Source organism: Pyrus communis, chromosome 1, assembly GCF_041283825.1.
Source record: "Pyrus communis isolate YQ-2024b chromosome 1, ASM4128382v1, whole genome shotgun sequence".
Taxonomy (NCBI): Eukaryota; Viridiplantae; Streptophyta; class Magnoliopsida; order Rosales; family Rosaceae; genus Pyrus; species Pyrus communis.
Window position 1 is genome coordinate 4,397,976 of NC_142565.1, and position 15,379 is coordinate 4,413,354.

Below are 15,379 nucleotides of genomic sequence, written 5' to 3' on the forward strand. Positions count from 1 at the left end.
GAAAAATCCGTAAAATAATATATCATCTGGAAGCCATTCTTGAATCTGCATCTTGTGTTATCCTCGTGATTGTTTTGCAGTACCACGAGCGGCTTTCCCATCAGCTGCCTGCATTGCCTCTTGTACCTTGCATTGTCCTTCTTCGCCATCTGCTTGTATAACTGCAAAATACATTCTCATTATATCTCTTAATCTTCCCTTCTATCAAACTAAACTAATCGAAGAAAACTGAATTGTTCGTGATAATCCGAGAGAACGAGAGATTGCAGACCCTTTTTTTCTCTCTGAGGGAGTTGGCACATTCGACCGAGTTGCTAACTTGTTTCGCCAAAAGAAGAAGATTTGGCCATACCCCAAGCGCAATAACAAAAAAAGGATAAGAAGTGATATTCGGGGAAAATATCATCACTCTTTCAAACAGATCACTCTTTACTCCATTTTTCTTCCCACAAGACCTAATCCTAGCTAGTCGATGACAATGGTATTCGAGGAAAATGTCACCCCACTTCTCAGCCTTGTCACTTTAATGTTACTCTCTCCATTCTTTCTTGTCTCACAAGACTTGGTGACTAAATTGCCATGATCTTCCGCTTCATTTGGGGTCATGTATGAAGAAAAACTCAAATTTTCGCAGGAAGGGTTTTCGGGGAGGAGTAGGATTCTCTCCTCTCCAAATTACTCCCCCTTCTGGTTCCCTTCTATTTGAATGACCACAATTAAGCTGCGTCAACATCTCATTTTTTACTTTTTTAGAGAAAGAGAGAAAAAGAAGAAAGTGAAAGAGGAGAAGACTGGAAGAGAGAAAATTTAGAAAGAAGAGAATCCTATTCATTTCACAGAAATAGGCATTTGCATTTAGAGAGAGTGGGGAGGCTGTGATTCTCATATCTAGAATTTCAAGTTCCCATTGCCTTTGAATTGGCGGGTGTCTATTCCATTATTTTTGTTTTCTTTTTTGCCGATAATTACTATTTATATCTACTTATTATAACAGAGGGAGCAATTGACATGTTTTAAAAAAGATTAGGAGGTTCGAAGCAAAATTGAAAATTCAGGGGCAAGTTGAGGGCTAATGCCAACATTTTTCTTAAATAAAATTATAATCAATATTCTGATTTATTTTTCATACAAGCGATCGTTAGAGTGAGCACACGACGTTTGGAATTTTCATAAAAAACTCATGATCTCTTAACCTACAAACTCATTGGGTAATTCTCATTTAATTTTGATAAATTGATGCAAAGTCTCATGACTTGTTGAGGGATTTTTAAATGTGCTAAAATTTGGTGCAGAACGATACGTCATATATTATTATACAAGTAGTGATAAGTTTTTTTTTTGTTTTTTATTTATTCAAATGTCTCTTTACTTGTATAATGACATACGACATAAGTCTGGCACACCGAAAAATATCTGGCGACTTGTTAGAGTGAAAAAAAAAAAAAAAAAAATTCTTTCTAAAATTAGAAAGTATAGAGGGTAAACTGAATTACTGGAATGTCTAACAGTCTGGTAACCTGGTTAAGCCAAATCTCGAAGTGTGCTAAACATCCTAAGATCCCATGATTCTATATCATTCCTTGTGATTGATTAACAATGTTGTCAGAGGAAGTGACACACAGAGACAAAGGCAAAATGGGTCACAGAGATCTGCCTCCTCCAAATTCATATGGATATTTTATACTGTTGGTGCTGATGCACTTCATTATTTTAGCATCTGCTTCGATCCATGACTACCAGGACGAGTCCTTCATCCGTCGTTCCAATTCCTTCTTCTTCCATGGCGGAAGTGAGGGCCTTTACGCTTCCAAGCTCGACTCTGGCAATGACAAGTCTAGCTCTGAGGATAAGCCCCTCAATGGCAAGTCATTCATCAGGTAAATGGATTAAGTTTCCACCTTTTTTTTCTTGATCTGTTTTTTGGGGGAAATAATTTATGGGTTCTTTGTTATTTGTTTTGTTTGATAAGGCGATATTCTAAAGTAATCTAATTTACGGGGCGATGGGTTAGAACTTTGGGTGCAAGGGACCGGACATACTGTCATAGATGGCCAAATAATGTGCATTTGCTGATTGGTGATTGTTTTGATTGGGAAAAGTTGAATTTTTGAGTGAATTGAATTGGGTTTGTGTTGGTGTATGTTGAAAGTTGTGGTTTATGGATTAAATGTGCAATGCATTGTGCAGTGATTGATTTGTTTCAAAGAGGGTTGGCTGTTGAAATGGCAGTGCTTCATGCTATGAAGTTGAAATCTAGAGATGAAGGAATGAATATAATGAGGGGACACCGCTTGTATCACTAATGTAGGGTGCGTTTGACAACTATTTTGATTTTAGTTTTCATGTTTTCTGCTAGAGATAGAGAGAAAGTATGTAGGAGAAATGAGGAACGGAGAAGGATGCAGGGACTGGTGGGAGGTAGGAAATGAAAGAGATTATACGAGAACAAAAACTTGAAGGGAAACAATATATGAGAAATTTCAAAGGTAGGTTTTTGTAGGTTAACCATTTTCAGTCAGAAGTATTTGTAGGTTTTTGTGTATAAACGAAACATTTCAAAGGGGTTTATCCATCCTTTCCATATGTGAATGCAGGTTCGAATCGATCATCTTTCAAAGAACCCGGGAATCTGCTGAAAAGAAGAATGAGATGCAGCAGAGGACTGGCTTGGTAGAGGCTATTGTACTCGAGGTTAGGGACAGGGAGAAAATTGGAGGTTCTTATTTGAACTCCGTAGCAATATGCTGCACCCCAGAGCTGTCCAAGGATGGTTCCTGCAAGGTGGGAGAGGTTATCATCCAACAAAACCCAGACAACCCTGATGGGCCCAAAAGGATTCAGACCTTCTTCGAGGGTAAAAATGAAGAGGCTAATATGGATATCCAAACTATTGAGATCAACAGCACCGGAATGTACTATCTTTATTTTATGTTCTGTGATCCAGAACTTGTTGGCACATTAATCAGCGGAAGAACTGTTTGGAGGAACCCTGACGGTTATTTACCCGGAAAGATGTCCCCATTGATGACATTTTTTGGCCTAATGTCTTTAGCATATCTTGTCCTCGGTCTTTTCTGGTTTCTCCGCTTTTTACAGTATTGGAAAGACATAATACAGTTGCACTACCACATCAGTGCTGTAATTGGACTTGGAATGTGTGAAATGGCCCTTTGGTATTTTGAATATGCAAATTTTAATTCCACTGGGAGCAGACCAATGGGAATTACCATATGGGCGGTAACCTTCAGCGCCGTTAAGAAAACTGTCTCTCGGCTTCTTCTTCTGGTGGTTTCAATGGGCTATGGTGTTGTGCGGCCAACTCTTGGTGGTATAACCTCGAAAGTACTTCTCCTTGGGGTAATATATTTTGTAGCATCAGAAGCACTTGAGCTTGTTGAACATTTGGGGAATATCAATGACTTTTCTGGAAAAGCCAGGCTTTTTCTGGTGCTACCGGTTGCTCTTTTGGATGCCTGTTTTATTCTTTGGATCTTTTCCTCGTTATCTAAGACTTTGGAGAAGCTTCAGGTAACCTTATTTTTCATGTTCATCCTTTCCTACCTTGTATCACTACATGAACTTACTTTTTGGCTTGACCTTGATCAGCACATTTGGTAACTAAGGCATCTGGATTTCCTGTCTTGGAAGTGTGTATGCATCATAGATACCTGGCCGATATATTTCCAATGGAAGTTGCATAGTTAGAATCCATCTGTGTTTTACAACATGACTATCTCTGAAGAAATTGTTTTACCTAGGTGTTATTTTAGTGCTTAGAAGCACGGTAGCATATATATATATATATATATATATATATATATATATGAGAATGTCTTACGTCTGTTACATACATGAAGATTCATTAGCTTGCTTTTGAATGCAACACTTCGTATTCAGCTTGAGGAAACTAAGTGAATATGTCTCTGTCTACCGTGCGCACAGATTCGAAGAAGCATGGCCAAACTTGAGCTGTACCGGAAGTTTACCAATTTCCTTGCAGTAACAGTGCTGCTCTCTGTCGCTTGGATTGGTTATGAGGTCTGTTTTGTTTTGTTTTGTTTTATGTTCTGTTCTACTTGTGTATGTGTTCCACTCTTCTCTTCCTTTTCTTTTCTTTTACGGTATTACTATCTGTATAACTAACAGTTAAACTTCTGATCCTTGTCTGTTCAGTTGTATTTCAACGCGACTGATCCGTTGAGTGAACTGTGGCGAAGAGCCTGGATCATCCCAGCTTTCTGGACCTTGCTTACTTATTTGCTGTTGGTGGTGATATGTGTTCTTTGGGCTCCATCCAATAACCCAACCGGGTACGCTCTAAGCCTCCTTTTCATTGCATCATCCAACTTTCTGAGTTTGCTTCCTTCGGCTTTTGCTTATCAAACACTTGTAAAACTGCTCACATTACACCAATTCAATTTCTTCAAAGAGTTTTGTAATCATGCGTCAAATGCTCTCTGAGCGATGTTTACAAGACGTTCTCTAGATATTCAATTTCTTCAGTTTTCTCAACGAGCTTCTGACACACCTAGTGAGGATACTTTGAATTATGACTTAATGCGGGTTTCTGCAGATATGCATACTCGGAGGAGACTGCTGATGACTTCGACGACGAGGCTATCTCACTCACGGGAAGTGGAGTTAAGGTGGCGGGCGGAGACTTGGCAACCAAGTTAGAGAGAAAGGAAAGGAAGGCCCCGAGCGCAGCAGATCATCACGTGTTTGGGCTTGGGGAAGATCTAGAGGAGGACAAGAGAGAATAACGACCGGCTTTTCTTCCGATATTTCCATTTGACTCCCTCTGGATATTAGCATTCGTTTGCAGGAATGCACACCTTCACCATATTGTCAATGACTGGTAGAGAGCCCTTGGGGAAAGAAAAGGAGAAGAGGAGGAGTACGTGGGAGGGTTGTACGAGAGAAAGCTTAGTAACTTAGAGTATATGCAGAGGAGATGTTAAATTTTAAGTAGAATGTCACGCAATTAAATTTGAAGGTAGAAAGAAGCTTTAACGAATGTGTCAATTCTAGGTGAGTCGACATAAAAGTTTTGTGCTGGCAATTTTGACATATGAGAAAAGGGGCTGTCAAATAATTTTTTTTAAATTGTTTTGTTGTGTGGATCCTATGCATTAATTATAAATCAATAAAATATATCTTAATTGATTTTTTTTAAGTAGATCTTATACATATTATTATAACAAAACAATATGGGTTGGAGAAAGTAAAATTTTAACATTGTTACCTGATTATATCAGTCATCAAGTTAATATTTAACGTTTATTTTTTGACATTTCTATTAAAGATGTTCTTCAACCCTAAAATTAGACTAAGTTAAACACTCGTGTAAAATTTTGTAGGAGTGGAAAAAAAATACCGAATATTCCAAAAAAAACTTAAAAAATACAGAAATTTCCGAAACTTTTGGTATTCAATACCGAACCGATTTGGAAATTTCGGTATAGGAATCGGTCTCATATTTTCATTCGTTCGGTAATCTTGAACCGAAGCGAAATAAAAAAAAAATATATTATTTAATTTTAAATATATATTTGAAATTGTAACCGTCATCGGATTTGGTTGAGATTTAATCTCAAACCGTTGAATACAAATCAAACCCTCACAGACTCAGTCACTCAGAACTCGGTCTCTCTCTCTCTCTCTCTCCGTCTCTCTACTCGACGTCTCGACCTCACCTCAGACCTCAGTACGTCGCCACCCTCCACGCGATTTCTCTCTCCGTCTTCGAATCCGGCCACACTCACATCACACAACCTCGACCGATATGGAGGTTGATGATGAAATCAGGTAAATTTTGGAATTAATTTAGGGTTTGAAATTTAATTTAGGGTTCGAATTCTAGATTAGGGTTTGTGAAATTTAGCGCTTGGAAGATACTGATACGGAGGTTGATGATGAACGGTAGTTCAATTTATTCTCCTAAATTGGTGAATTAGGATTTTCTGTTTGTGCAAATACCCAATTGGTGAATTGGGATTTTCCTGTCAAATTTGATTCCTTTGGAGGTAAAATCAAAATCCCAATCCAGGGACTGAGCTAAAACCCTGCCCATTTTCTCTTCTGTCACAATTGAAGCATAAATCTGAGAAAATCTTAAAGGGGGTTCTGCAACTTTCCTTTTCCCAGTTTCTAGGCTTCTAGGTCATTTGATTCAAAACTTGCAAGAGCTAGTTCTTATTTCCTTATAGGTAAATTGGCAGCCATTTTTATTAATTATTGTTATAAATTATAATATTCAATTGCTTGAAGCTTGGAGTGATTCTCCTTCTCCCTAATTTTTTGGTCATAGTTTGGAGAGATTCAAAACCCCCTTTTCCGTCTGGTTCCTTCAACAGATTGGTGTTTGATTGAGCTGAGGATTGAAATTTAGTTCTCTCCAAAGAGAAAAAGGGAATCTGCTTTCTTTTTGTTAGTCTGGTGAGCTGTTGATTATCTAATGTCTTATGATTCCATTGACGGACGCACGTCAATTTGAGCCACTTTTGTTGAACTCAATACATGTTATACATTTGTTATAGTTGCTTAGCCAAATGTACAAATGAAAAGGGAATAATTTCGTATAATTTCTTATTGGACGTTGGACGCTTGTCCTGCAGAATGCTTAATTTGTTTGTGTCATTTTGTTCTTGCATGTCCATGTGTTGTTATGTCGACCTTTTCAGCGTAATAGTGCTAATTACCATCTCTAATCGTGACATTCTTTTCTTGTCCGGCGGCATTTATGTGAATATTGTTCATCTGTTTTCAGGTTGCAGAGTCCCTTGGACACACTATTCTGGGGTGGCGATCTGTTCCAACAGATAACTCAGACTTGGGGAATTCTGCTTTACAGACCGAACCTGTTATTAAGCAAGTGTTCCTTACTGTGACCCCAACGTCAAAAGTTGACGAACGACAGGTTTTTTTTATCCATTCCCTGCGCTAGAAGCTTGATCCTATGGTTTTTGAGGTCTTTAGGGTGGTGATTCGTTTGCTGCTAGTGATTAGATCAATTCTGTAATTGTGATGTAAAAGTAAAAGTACAGTTAGTAAACATTTCTCATGTGCATAGGTGTGACAGAATTGAGTTTTGCAGAAGTTCAATTAGCATGAGAAATGGTTTGGGATCCCCGATTTGTCCCGAAATCCCAAAACTATTTTGGGATTCCCAAATATTTGGTTTGGGATCGGTCTTGAAATTGGGATTTCCGAAATCGGGATATGGTTTTCGGTTATGCATTCCATACCGAAGCAGCCCTAAAATTTTGTGTACAGCTTAAGGCATAATCTTGGGTGCCCCTGATAATGTATCCCTTGCCGACTTGATGAGAAAGGTAGAGAGAGATGAATATGCAACTAGTTGCACCGACATAATTCTTTGTGGCTAGTGGGGAAGTCACCCAAAAGGCTAAAGTGGGGTTGTTGTGGCCCAGGAAACTTTTTGGTAAATTCATCCTTAATGGCTAATGTTAATATATGTAGCCTGTATAACCCACCCAATTTCAATACAAATTATTATTTAAGATATATAATGCAAGATAGGTAATAAAAAAGGGAAAAGGATCCTCGTCAGGGATCTTATGATCTTATCCGTTCATCGTATATCGTGCGGTCAGTTTTCGTTAGATGCTATTCATATTTAATTTTAAATTTTGAAATGATTTCTGACCGCACGATATACAATGAACGACTTAGGAAAACAATCCGGCGAGGATACTTTTCCATCACGTACTTTTGATGCTAAAAATAATACATAGTTCCCTCTCGTCTTCCGCACCCTTTGATCCTATTTGTAAAGAAAAAGACATTTCACCCTATCCAATTTAGCCTATGTGCTTCATACTCGAGAAAAGAAAACGAATTTTTTCTTTTAATCCACCACTTGGTACGTTCTTAATTTCTTTATTCACTTATTCTTAATTTAATCAGTACGTTAAGTTATTTATATGCATCGAATTTGTCTATTAAAGTTACGATTTTAAGAATAATTTAAAATGAAGAACGTGATATTCGTTTTCCTTTCCTCATGCACCATGAGATTGGATGTACCGTAAGAACAATGCTTTATCCCATTGTTTTACGTTGCTTATTATACAATTTAATATCAACAAAAAATTAAACATATAATTTATAGTACTAAATTCAACATCCCAACCAAAATCCTGCCGCCCTTGTTTGTGGCTGAGAGCTTTCAACCTGTATATCTTGTAAGGGGTCGGGGTTTACATATTGGACTGGCCTAAAGCGATGAGCCACTCATTTTATTCCTTATTTATTTTCTGTCGTGATACTCGGCAGATCGTCAAACGTCTTGCTTTTTCTTTTTTTTCTTTTTTTTGTTCGGGGTAGGGCAATAAAGATGGTAATAGGAAAAGAGAGAATTCTATTTTTATCGGCAGATCGTAAAACGTTTTGCTTTTTCTTTCTTCTTGTTCGGGGCAGGCCAATAAAAGTGGTAATAGGAAAAGAGATAATCTTATTTTTTTGGGCAAATCGTCAAACGTTTTGCTTTTTCTTTCTTCTTGTTCGGGGCAGGGCAATAACGATTGTAATAAGAAGGGAGAGAATCTTTCTTTTTTTGGGCATATCGTCAAACATTTTGCTTTTTCTTTCTTCTTGTTCGGGGCAGGGCAATAAAGATGATAATAGGATGGGAGATAATCTTTCTTTTTTTTTTGGGTAGATCGTCAAATGTTTTGCTTTTTCTTTCTTCTTGTTCGGGGCAGGATAATGAAGATGGTAATAAAAGGGTAGAGAATTCTACTTCTTTCAGCAGATCGTCAAACGTCTTGTTTTTTCTTTCTTCTGTTTCGGGGCAAGAGGGAAAAATACAAGTGGAGCAGTTAAAAAGTAAGAAAGAGAGAAAAGTGGAAGCTTTTAAAGGCATCAACCTAATAAACACGGAGGCCTCCAACCAACGCAGTGATGATTCGACTTCACATCACGATGGCTAACCAAACAACCAACAACCAAACCTCACCGGATCCTTTTTCTAGTATTCCAGAGATTTTGTGATAGTTGATTGTGAAATCAGAAATTATTTTAAATTTTAAAATCAAATATAAATAATAAATATTGTGATCGTTCATTGTATATCGTGCGGTCGAAAATCATTTTAAATTTTAAAATTAAATATAAATAATATCTAACGAAAACTGATCTTACAATGTACGATGAATGATCAAGATCACGAGATCTCTAAAAAAAATCTGATGAGGGTCCTTTTCCCAACCAACCCACTGATTAACCATAAAGTGATTTTTATTATATATTGAGAAATGTTAAAGGAACACTCTTAAAATGAGACTCACTCTCTATTACTTTACAATTCAACGTCAATTTTTATATCAATATTATAAAATATTATATCAAAAACATAAAATGATAGAGAGCTCATAAAAAATTACTTTTGAAAGAATCGCGTTAACGTTTCTCTTATATATTATATACAAGTAATATTAAAAAAATAAAGAATCCAACTTGAGATTTTAAATAAATGCTCATACTCTTAATTACATGATGGAAATCGAACACAAAATGCAAAATCAATAGCCTTGCTCTTATCATGTGGCAAAAATTGAACACAAAAAAAACTACAAAATAGATAAACATTCTTAACCACGGAAAGATAGAATCAATACTTCAAATTCAAGTTGCTCAACTACGTGTGATCTACGGAATGAGTGCTCTCGCTTTCTAAGAGTGCATGATTGCTAACATTTGAATTTAGTGTCAAAAGTAAAAATAATAGAGATCCATTTTAAACGCTTTATTTTTTTAGTATAATTTTGTTCATCGTCATTTAATGTGATATATGTTTATTATCATATTTATTATTATTAAATGAATTTAAATTTAAAAATTTGTAATTATCTACGATTTTGAAATTCAAATACATCTAATGATGATAAATAGAATGATGTGCATACATCACATTAAATAATGATGATAAAAAATGCTCCCTTATCTTTTAACTCCCAATACCAAATCTGACAACGACAAAGAAGACGCGTGGGGAGAGAGAGAGAGAAAGAGTAACAACTGACAAAGCAGAAGACAACACAAACAAGCAGCATGAAACGCGGCATCACTCTGCTTTACACTCATCACATGGGCGCTCGTTGTCTCGGGACACATGGAAAGCTTTCCACGGCGCCGCGCCGACACCTCACCCCCAAGCCAGGAATACAAGATAGCCTTTGAGATTGTTTAGTCACGGAAGCCAACGCAAAGATGGGCACCTCGCCGCCACTCCACCCAACCCAACAAGAAAAACACCCAACCCCAACCACCGCCAAACACCAGCCGCCGCCGCCGCTAAACCCAAACCCAATGGAGCTTCCGGAAGAACTCATCGTCGACATCCTCAAACGGCTTCCCCCCAAATCCCTCGTCCGATTCAGGTGCGTCTGCAAACCATGGTGCTCTCTGATTAAAAGCCCGAGTTTCGTCCAAGCCCTTCTGAAGAAAAACCGAGCCATGTTCCAATCCGAGCTGGGAACCAGCACCCGTGTGATTTTGTCGCGTTACTGCGACACCCTTTTGTCGATGGAGTCCGAAAACAACAGTGTTGTCGGGACTGTCGAGCTTGACTTCGCTCTGGTTCGGAACTTGCCGTATTACGTAAAGGGACACTCCGATGGGCTGCTCTGTGTGGTTATCAATGATGGGATCGAGGGTGTGGCTGTAATTTACAACCCGACGATCCAGGAGTACCGGAAGCTCCCTTCTCCTCAGAATTTCAGAAGTACGAGGGAGGTGCTGGGTTTGGGTTACGATGCATCAATCGATGATTACAAGGTTGTTCGAGTCCCCTCGAACTATTGCCGGCTGAAAGTTGCGGGTTACAAGCCGCAAGTCGAGGTATTGGAACTAAAAACCAATTTCTGGAGGAAGATTCCAGACGAGGATACGCCGCCGTTTTTCATTGAGCATATTTTCCAATCAACGGAAGTGAATGGCGGGTTGTATTGGATGGCAGAGGACCACAATTCGGGAAGGTGTCTGATCCTTCGATTCGATTTGGCCGAGGAGAAGTTTAAGGTGGTGCCGCCACCGCCAGATGAGAGTGGTCGGAGTATAGCGTGGATTGGATCTTTGAAAGACCACCTTTGTGTTGTGCACACTCGGAGGCTGAGTGATGTTCATGTTTGGGGAACAAAAGATGACAAGAACTGGAGTAAGATCATCACCACTTCGAAGTTTCCGAGGATTCCGGCCAAAGACCCGTTCCTTGATTCGTTTCGGTACATGCCGCTGTCTTTTACCAAGAAGGGAGCTGTGCTAATGAGCGTTGGAGGGGAGAGGTTCGTGACATTAGATACAAAAGACAATACATTCGAACACGTCGACATCAAAGGTGCGAATCATTGGCTGCAGGAGACGGTGTATTGCGAGACTCTTGTTTCGCCCGGTGGTGGTGTGAATCCGACAGAGTCGGCGGCGGGGTTGGGGTCGGATGTTGGTGCGTCGGAGGAAGAGGAAGAGGACCAATCAGACGGGGAAAGCGCGAGTAATAGCCTCAGGCAATTGCTGCTTGGTTTGAAGAGGGAAGTTCATAACTTGTTGGCTTGTACCGTTAGCCACAGGAATATCAGAGATGCGGATTGAGAGGACTTCATACTTGACTACACAAAACAATTTGATTAGTTTTGAATACCATCGCAGTTGCAGTCGCATCCGCTGCAGGAAAGTTCCTCTCCAGCATGTTTGCTGGTATTAGTGTTGTGAGTTTGTTGCTTATAACCCACAAGATCTTCTCTTTTCTTTTGTAATAGACAGAGGCAATAAATTGTATGTGTTAAGTCAACGAGTTGTATGTGTAAGTCAACTTTTATATATAATATGCTATGTTATGTTGCATTTATCTAATTGGTCAGCGTCAATTATTTGATCAGATCAACAAGAAATCGTCCTCCCGTTTGAATTTAGGCGGAGATATGAACACAAAGGGGATGAATCTCAGTGTATGATGAATTCTGCTGTATGTAAAACCTCTGCAAAAAAATGTAATCTGAATTCTGCAAAACTCTCACTTGTGGTCAACAGGTTCAGACTTCTCCAACCTGCAGTAGGAAATGTAAAACCCTAATGAATTAACAACCAAAAGCCACAACTTATATTCTTGTTATCTAATGCAATGGGGAGAGGGAACAGAGGAGGACCTGAGGGAGGCTCATCAGCTGGAGAACGGCTTTCGGGGTCGGTTCGTTTAGTTCGTCGTCGATAATCCGCGCAACTACGGTCAAAACCGGCATCTTCACGTTGTACTTCTGTGCGAGTGCAATCACAGCTCTTGCTGTTGATACACCCTCTTCCACCTGATTCATGGAGCTTAGTTATCGTCAAGCTGCTCCCCCCATACAAGACATGTAAGCACGTAAGCATAATGTCTCCAAATTCCTGATAGGCCACTGATTGTTCAATGCTTGGGGGATGATCTGAGACATGGTCCTCAACGTATTGAGCTCTAGGCCCTTGCTAACTGATTTGAAGGGCAAGCCTGGACGTACATTTTCTGCAATTCCATCAAGAAGCGACGAGCGAAACTGCGATATCAGAGACGAGGATTCGGGTACTAGCCTCGGAGTACAGCATTTTCGAAGTTGTCGATTAAACAGTACACCAATCTTCCATTGTCTGATAGGAAAGAGCTTAATCTAAACCTATCATGCAGCAGTGCTTTTCAGATATCGATTGAGAAAAGCTCTAAGGTCCCGTTTGGGACTACTTCTGTAGGAAGGTTAGAAGAGCTTATATTAGAGAAGATTTGAGATTTTCTTCGAGAAGCACACTTGGAAGTGCATTTCTACAAACGATAATCAAGTTTAGGTTTCTCTGCCAAATGTAGTAAGAAGAGCCTCTAGTTGTCGAGAAAATTTTATTTTTTAAGTTAGTAACTTTTAGCACACATATCCCATCATTGGTATAGTGACACGTGATGTACCACCCCGTGTACTGGTCACACTAAAAAATTTCTCCTGGCAGTCAAAAAGCGCTTTTAACCTCTAGAAGCAGTGTGAAACACACCCTAAGTTATTAATGTAATACCAGGATAGGAATGGGAATGAAAGACCTGCACAGGGACCGCATGAAAGCGATAATCGGCACCCGGCAAAGCAGCTTTGGCATCAGTTGTTGCAACTATATTTTCTGGTAGCCTGTGTTCTGGGACGAAATTATAGCCTTCGGGTTATGCATAAAAGTTAATACTTCGCAAGTCTTACCGATTGTAATGGTTGCTATTGATAGACTGGCAATTGGATGTATTGCATTTGGACCAAACAAACGACGTCAACCGGTGGAAATTGTGGGAGGCAATTAGATAAAAAGGCCCCTTCAACAATTGCAAGCGCTTGCGCTCGAGTGAAAGCCCAGCAGACAACCCCCCGGCGGGGGGAAGCCCAGCTGACTTTTTTATGCCGCAGCTCACTACACAGCTCTTTGTGATCTTTGATTTCGAAAAATTGCCCAATCTAATAATTAGGATTAGTCTAACTCTAAAAAATCATAGAATTACCAAATAAAATAAAATAAAATAACTTCCAAAATTCATACTTTAAAAATCTTGCAAAGTTCAACACATTTGCAAACTAAACATTCTACATTATCCAAAAATCTACAGCGATAAAAATATGTGAGAATAAGACGAAGCAAAGATTAAAAATATATTTGTGAATAATAATCGCCATTGTCTTATTCCTTCGAAACGAGTGAACTTACACATAGACAATTACTGTTTAGAGTAAATAGTTAGTAAATAGTAAAAGCAATTTCATTGCCCTTGCCCTCCATCAACGGATGGAGATGCTCTAAGAGCAACTCCAGTGTTGGAGCCCTCCCCCCAGGCTATTCACTATTCAATCCACCTTATGAATAGTAACTGCTTTTAATGAACAGTAATAGCCCTGGTAATAGCCCTTGCATCTCCACCGTTACACTTCAATAGCCCTGGCAATAGGCAATAAAATATTAGTATTTTATTTATTTATAAAATAATACAAAATAATTTTAATTGTAATTTCGGATAAGATTTTTAATCGTTCTCATTGCGTCATGTGTCATTATCTGAAGTATTATTAAATAATACAAAATAATTTTATTTGTAATTTCGGATAAGATTTTTAATCATTGTCGTTGTGCCACTTGTCATAAAATCCGAAAAGACAATTATTGGGGATGGATTTCCGATAAATTTTTTAATCGTACTCGTTATGCCACGTGTTATTATCCTAAAATACAATTATTGGTGATGGATTTCTGATAAAATTATTAACTAATCTTCTCAAGATAATTGGTATGAATAAGACTCCACATTTCTGATAAGATTATTAACCAATTTTCTCAAGATAATTGGTATGAATAAGACTTCACATTTCTCGCAACTGCATCTCATTACTCGTAAGCGAACTATGAGTAACTTCAACCCAGCTAGTACACAATGCAACATCTTCAAGAAGCGACCAATTCATACCTACATCAGTAGTCATTTTGTTGAAAAAAAAAATGGATTGAAACTTTGAAAGAAAGAAAGGAATGTGATTGAAAGTAGTTGAGAAAATATGAAATTGTGGTGTAAGGTAGATGATAATGAAAAGGTAGTTATAGAAAAGTAAAAACAATTTTTTTTTTTTTTTAAATTTCAGATTTTTTTTTTGAATTTTTTACAATTTTTTTTAAACTTTTATTCAACTAATTAATCTTTGCCGTTGGATATAAAAAAATTTGAATTCCAACACTCCAGATTGTGCCACGTGTCACAACGGTAACTTTTCTTAATTTTAAAACTATTTTTTCTTTTATTTATTTATTTATAAAGTAGATTAATATCCACCGTTGATCTCAGATCGAACGATGGATATTAAATAAGACTGTTTTTTTTTTTTTTTACCATTGAGATCGAACGTACCGTGGGAAGCCACGTGGCTTCCCAATGGTAACTGAAAAAGCACTATTTTTTTTTATTTTGTGTCGGCGACACGCCCCCACGCGCGAGTGGGGTGCATGCGCTTGATTGAAAAAAAATTAAAAATGGCCTAACGTCAGCGCTGGCGTCACATCCACTCGGGCTCTCGGGCTGGCAATTCTCCACGGGCCCGGAGCTCGGGCCTCCACCTCTACTCGGGCTCTCCAACGCTGGAGCCTGTCCACAGGGCCTCGGGCCCCTTTTCTCTGGCCTGTCCCCCGAGCACCCAGCAACGCTGGACTTGCTCTAAGAGGAAGAGTGGATATGGAGGGGAAGTCGAGGCTGATTGAGGGTGAGGAGGAGAGGAGTGGGGTTTGTGATGGTCGGGGAGGGGTGTGATGTGTTATTAGTAACAAATTTTGGAGGAACGTGAAAAAATCATTGCCCTCCTAAAATATGCGAGAAATGAGACAT

At 38.7% G+C, this 15,379-nt stretch overlaps 2 protein-coding genes and 1 long non-coding RNA gene across 3 annotated transcripts; all 3 read left to right on the forward strand.

Moving 5' to 3' along the window:
* Window positions 1-1,499: 1,499 nt before the first annotated feature.
* Window positions 1,500-5,176, forward strand: LOC137721416 (uncharacterized). The gene is made up of 5 exons (XM_068460508.2): window positions 1,500-1,877; window positions 2,595-3,528; window positions 3,943-4,038; window positions 4,174-4,310; window positions 4,574-5,176. Exons 1-5 carry the CDS (start codon window positions 1,597-1,599, stop codon window positions 4,761-4,763), a joined length of 1,638 nt encoding a protein of 545 aa, XP_068316609.1. The 5' UTR covers window positions 1,500-1,596; the 3' UTR covers window positions 4,764-5,176.
* A 424-nt stretch (window positions 5,177-5,600) lies between these two features.
* On the forward strand, window positions 5,601-7,333 carry LOC137721321 (uncharacterized). Its single transcript, XR_011066630.2, has 2 exons — window positions 5,601-5,808; window positions 6,770-7,333. It is a non-coding gene; the product is annotated as an uncharacterized LOC137721321 (long non-coding RNA).
* A 2,575-nt stretch (window positions 7,334-9,908) lies between these two features.
* LOC137720969 (putative F-box protein At3g16210) lies at window positions 9,909-11,866 on the forward strand. Its single transcript, XM_068460095.2, has one exon. The coding sequence runs from the start codon at window positions 10,234-10,236 to the stop codon at window positions 11,608-11,610; it is 1,377 nt and encodes a 458-aa protein (XP_068316196.1). The 5' UTR covers window positions 9,909-10,233; the 3' UTR covers window positions 11,611-11,866.
* The last annotated feature ends 3,513 nt before the right edge of the window (window positions 11,867-15,379 follow it).

Excerpts from the sequence above, each read along its gene's own strand:
- LOC137721416 (XM_068460508.2), top strand. The coding sequence starts at position 1,597 with ATGTTGTCAGAGGAAGTGACACACAGAGACAAAGGCAAAATGGGTCAC. Across the intron at positions 3,529-3,942 it reads AGACTTTGGAGAAGCTTCAG|ATTCGAAGAAGCATGGCCAA; the intron begins GTAACCTTATTT and ends CCGTGCGCACAG. Across the intron at positions 4,039-4,173 it reads TCGCTTGGATTGGTTATGAG|TTGTATTTCAACGCGACTGA; the intron begins GTCTGTTTTGTT and ends TTGTCTGTTCAG.
- LOC137720969 (XM_068460095.2), top strand. The coding sequence starts at position 10,234 with ATGGGCACCTCGCCGCCACTCCACCCAACCCAACAAGAAAAACACCCA.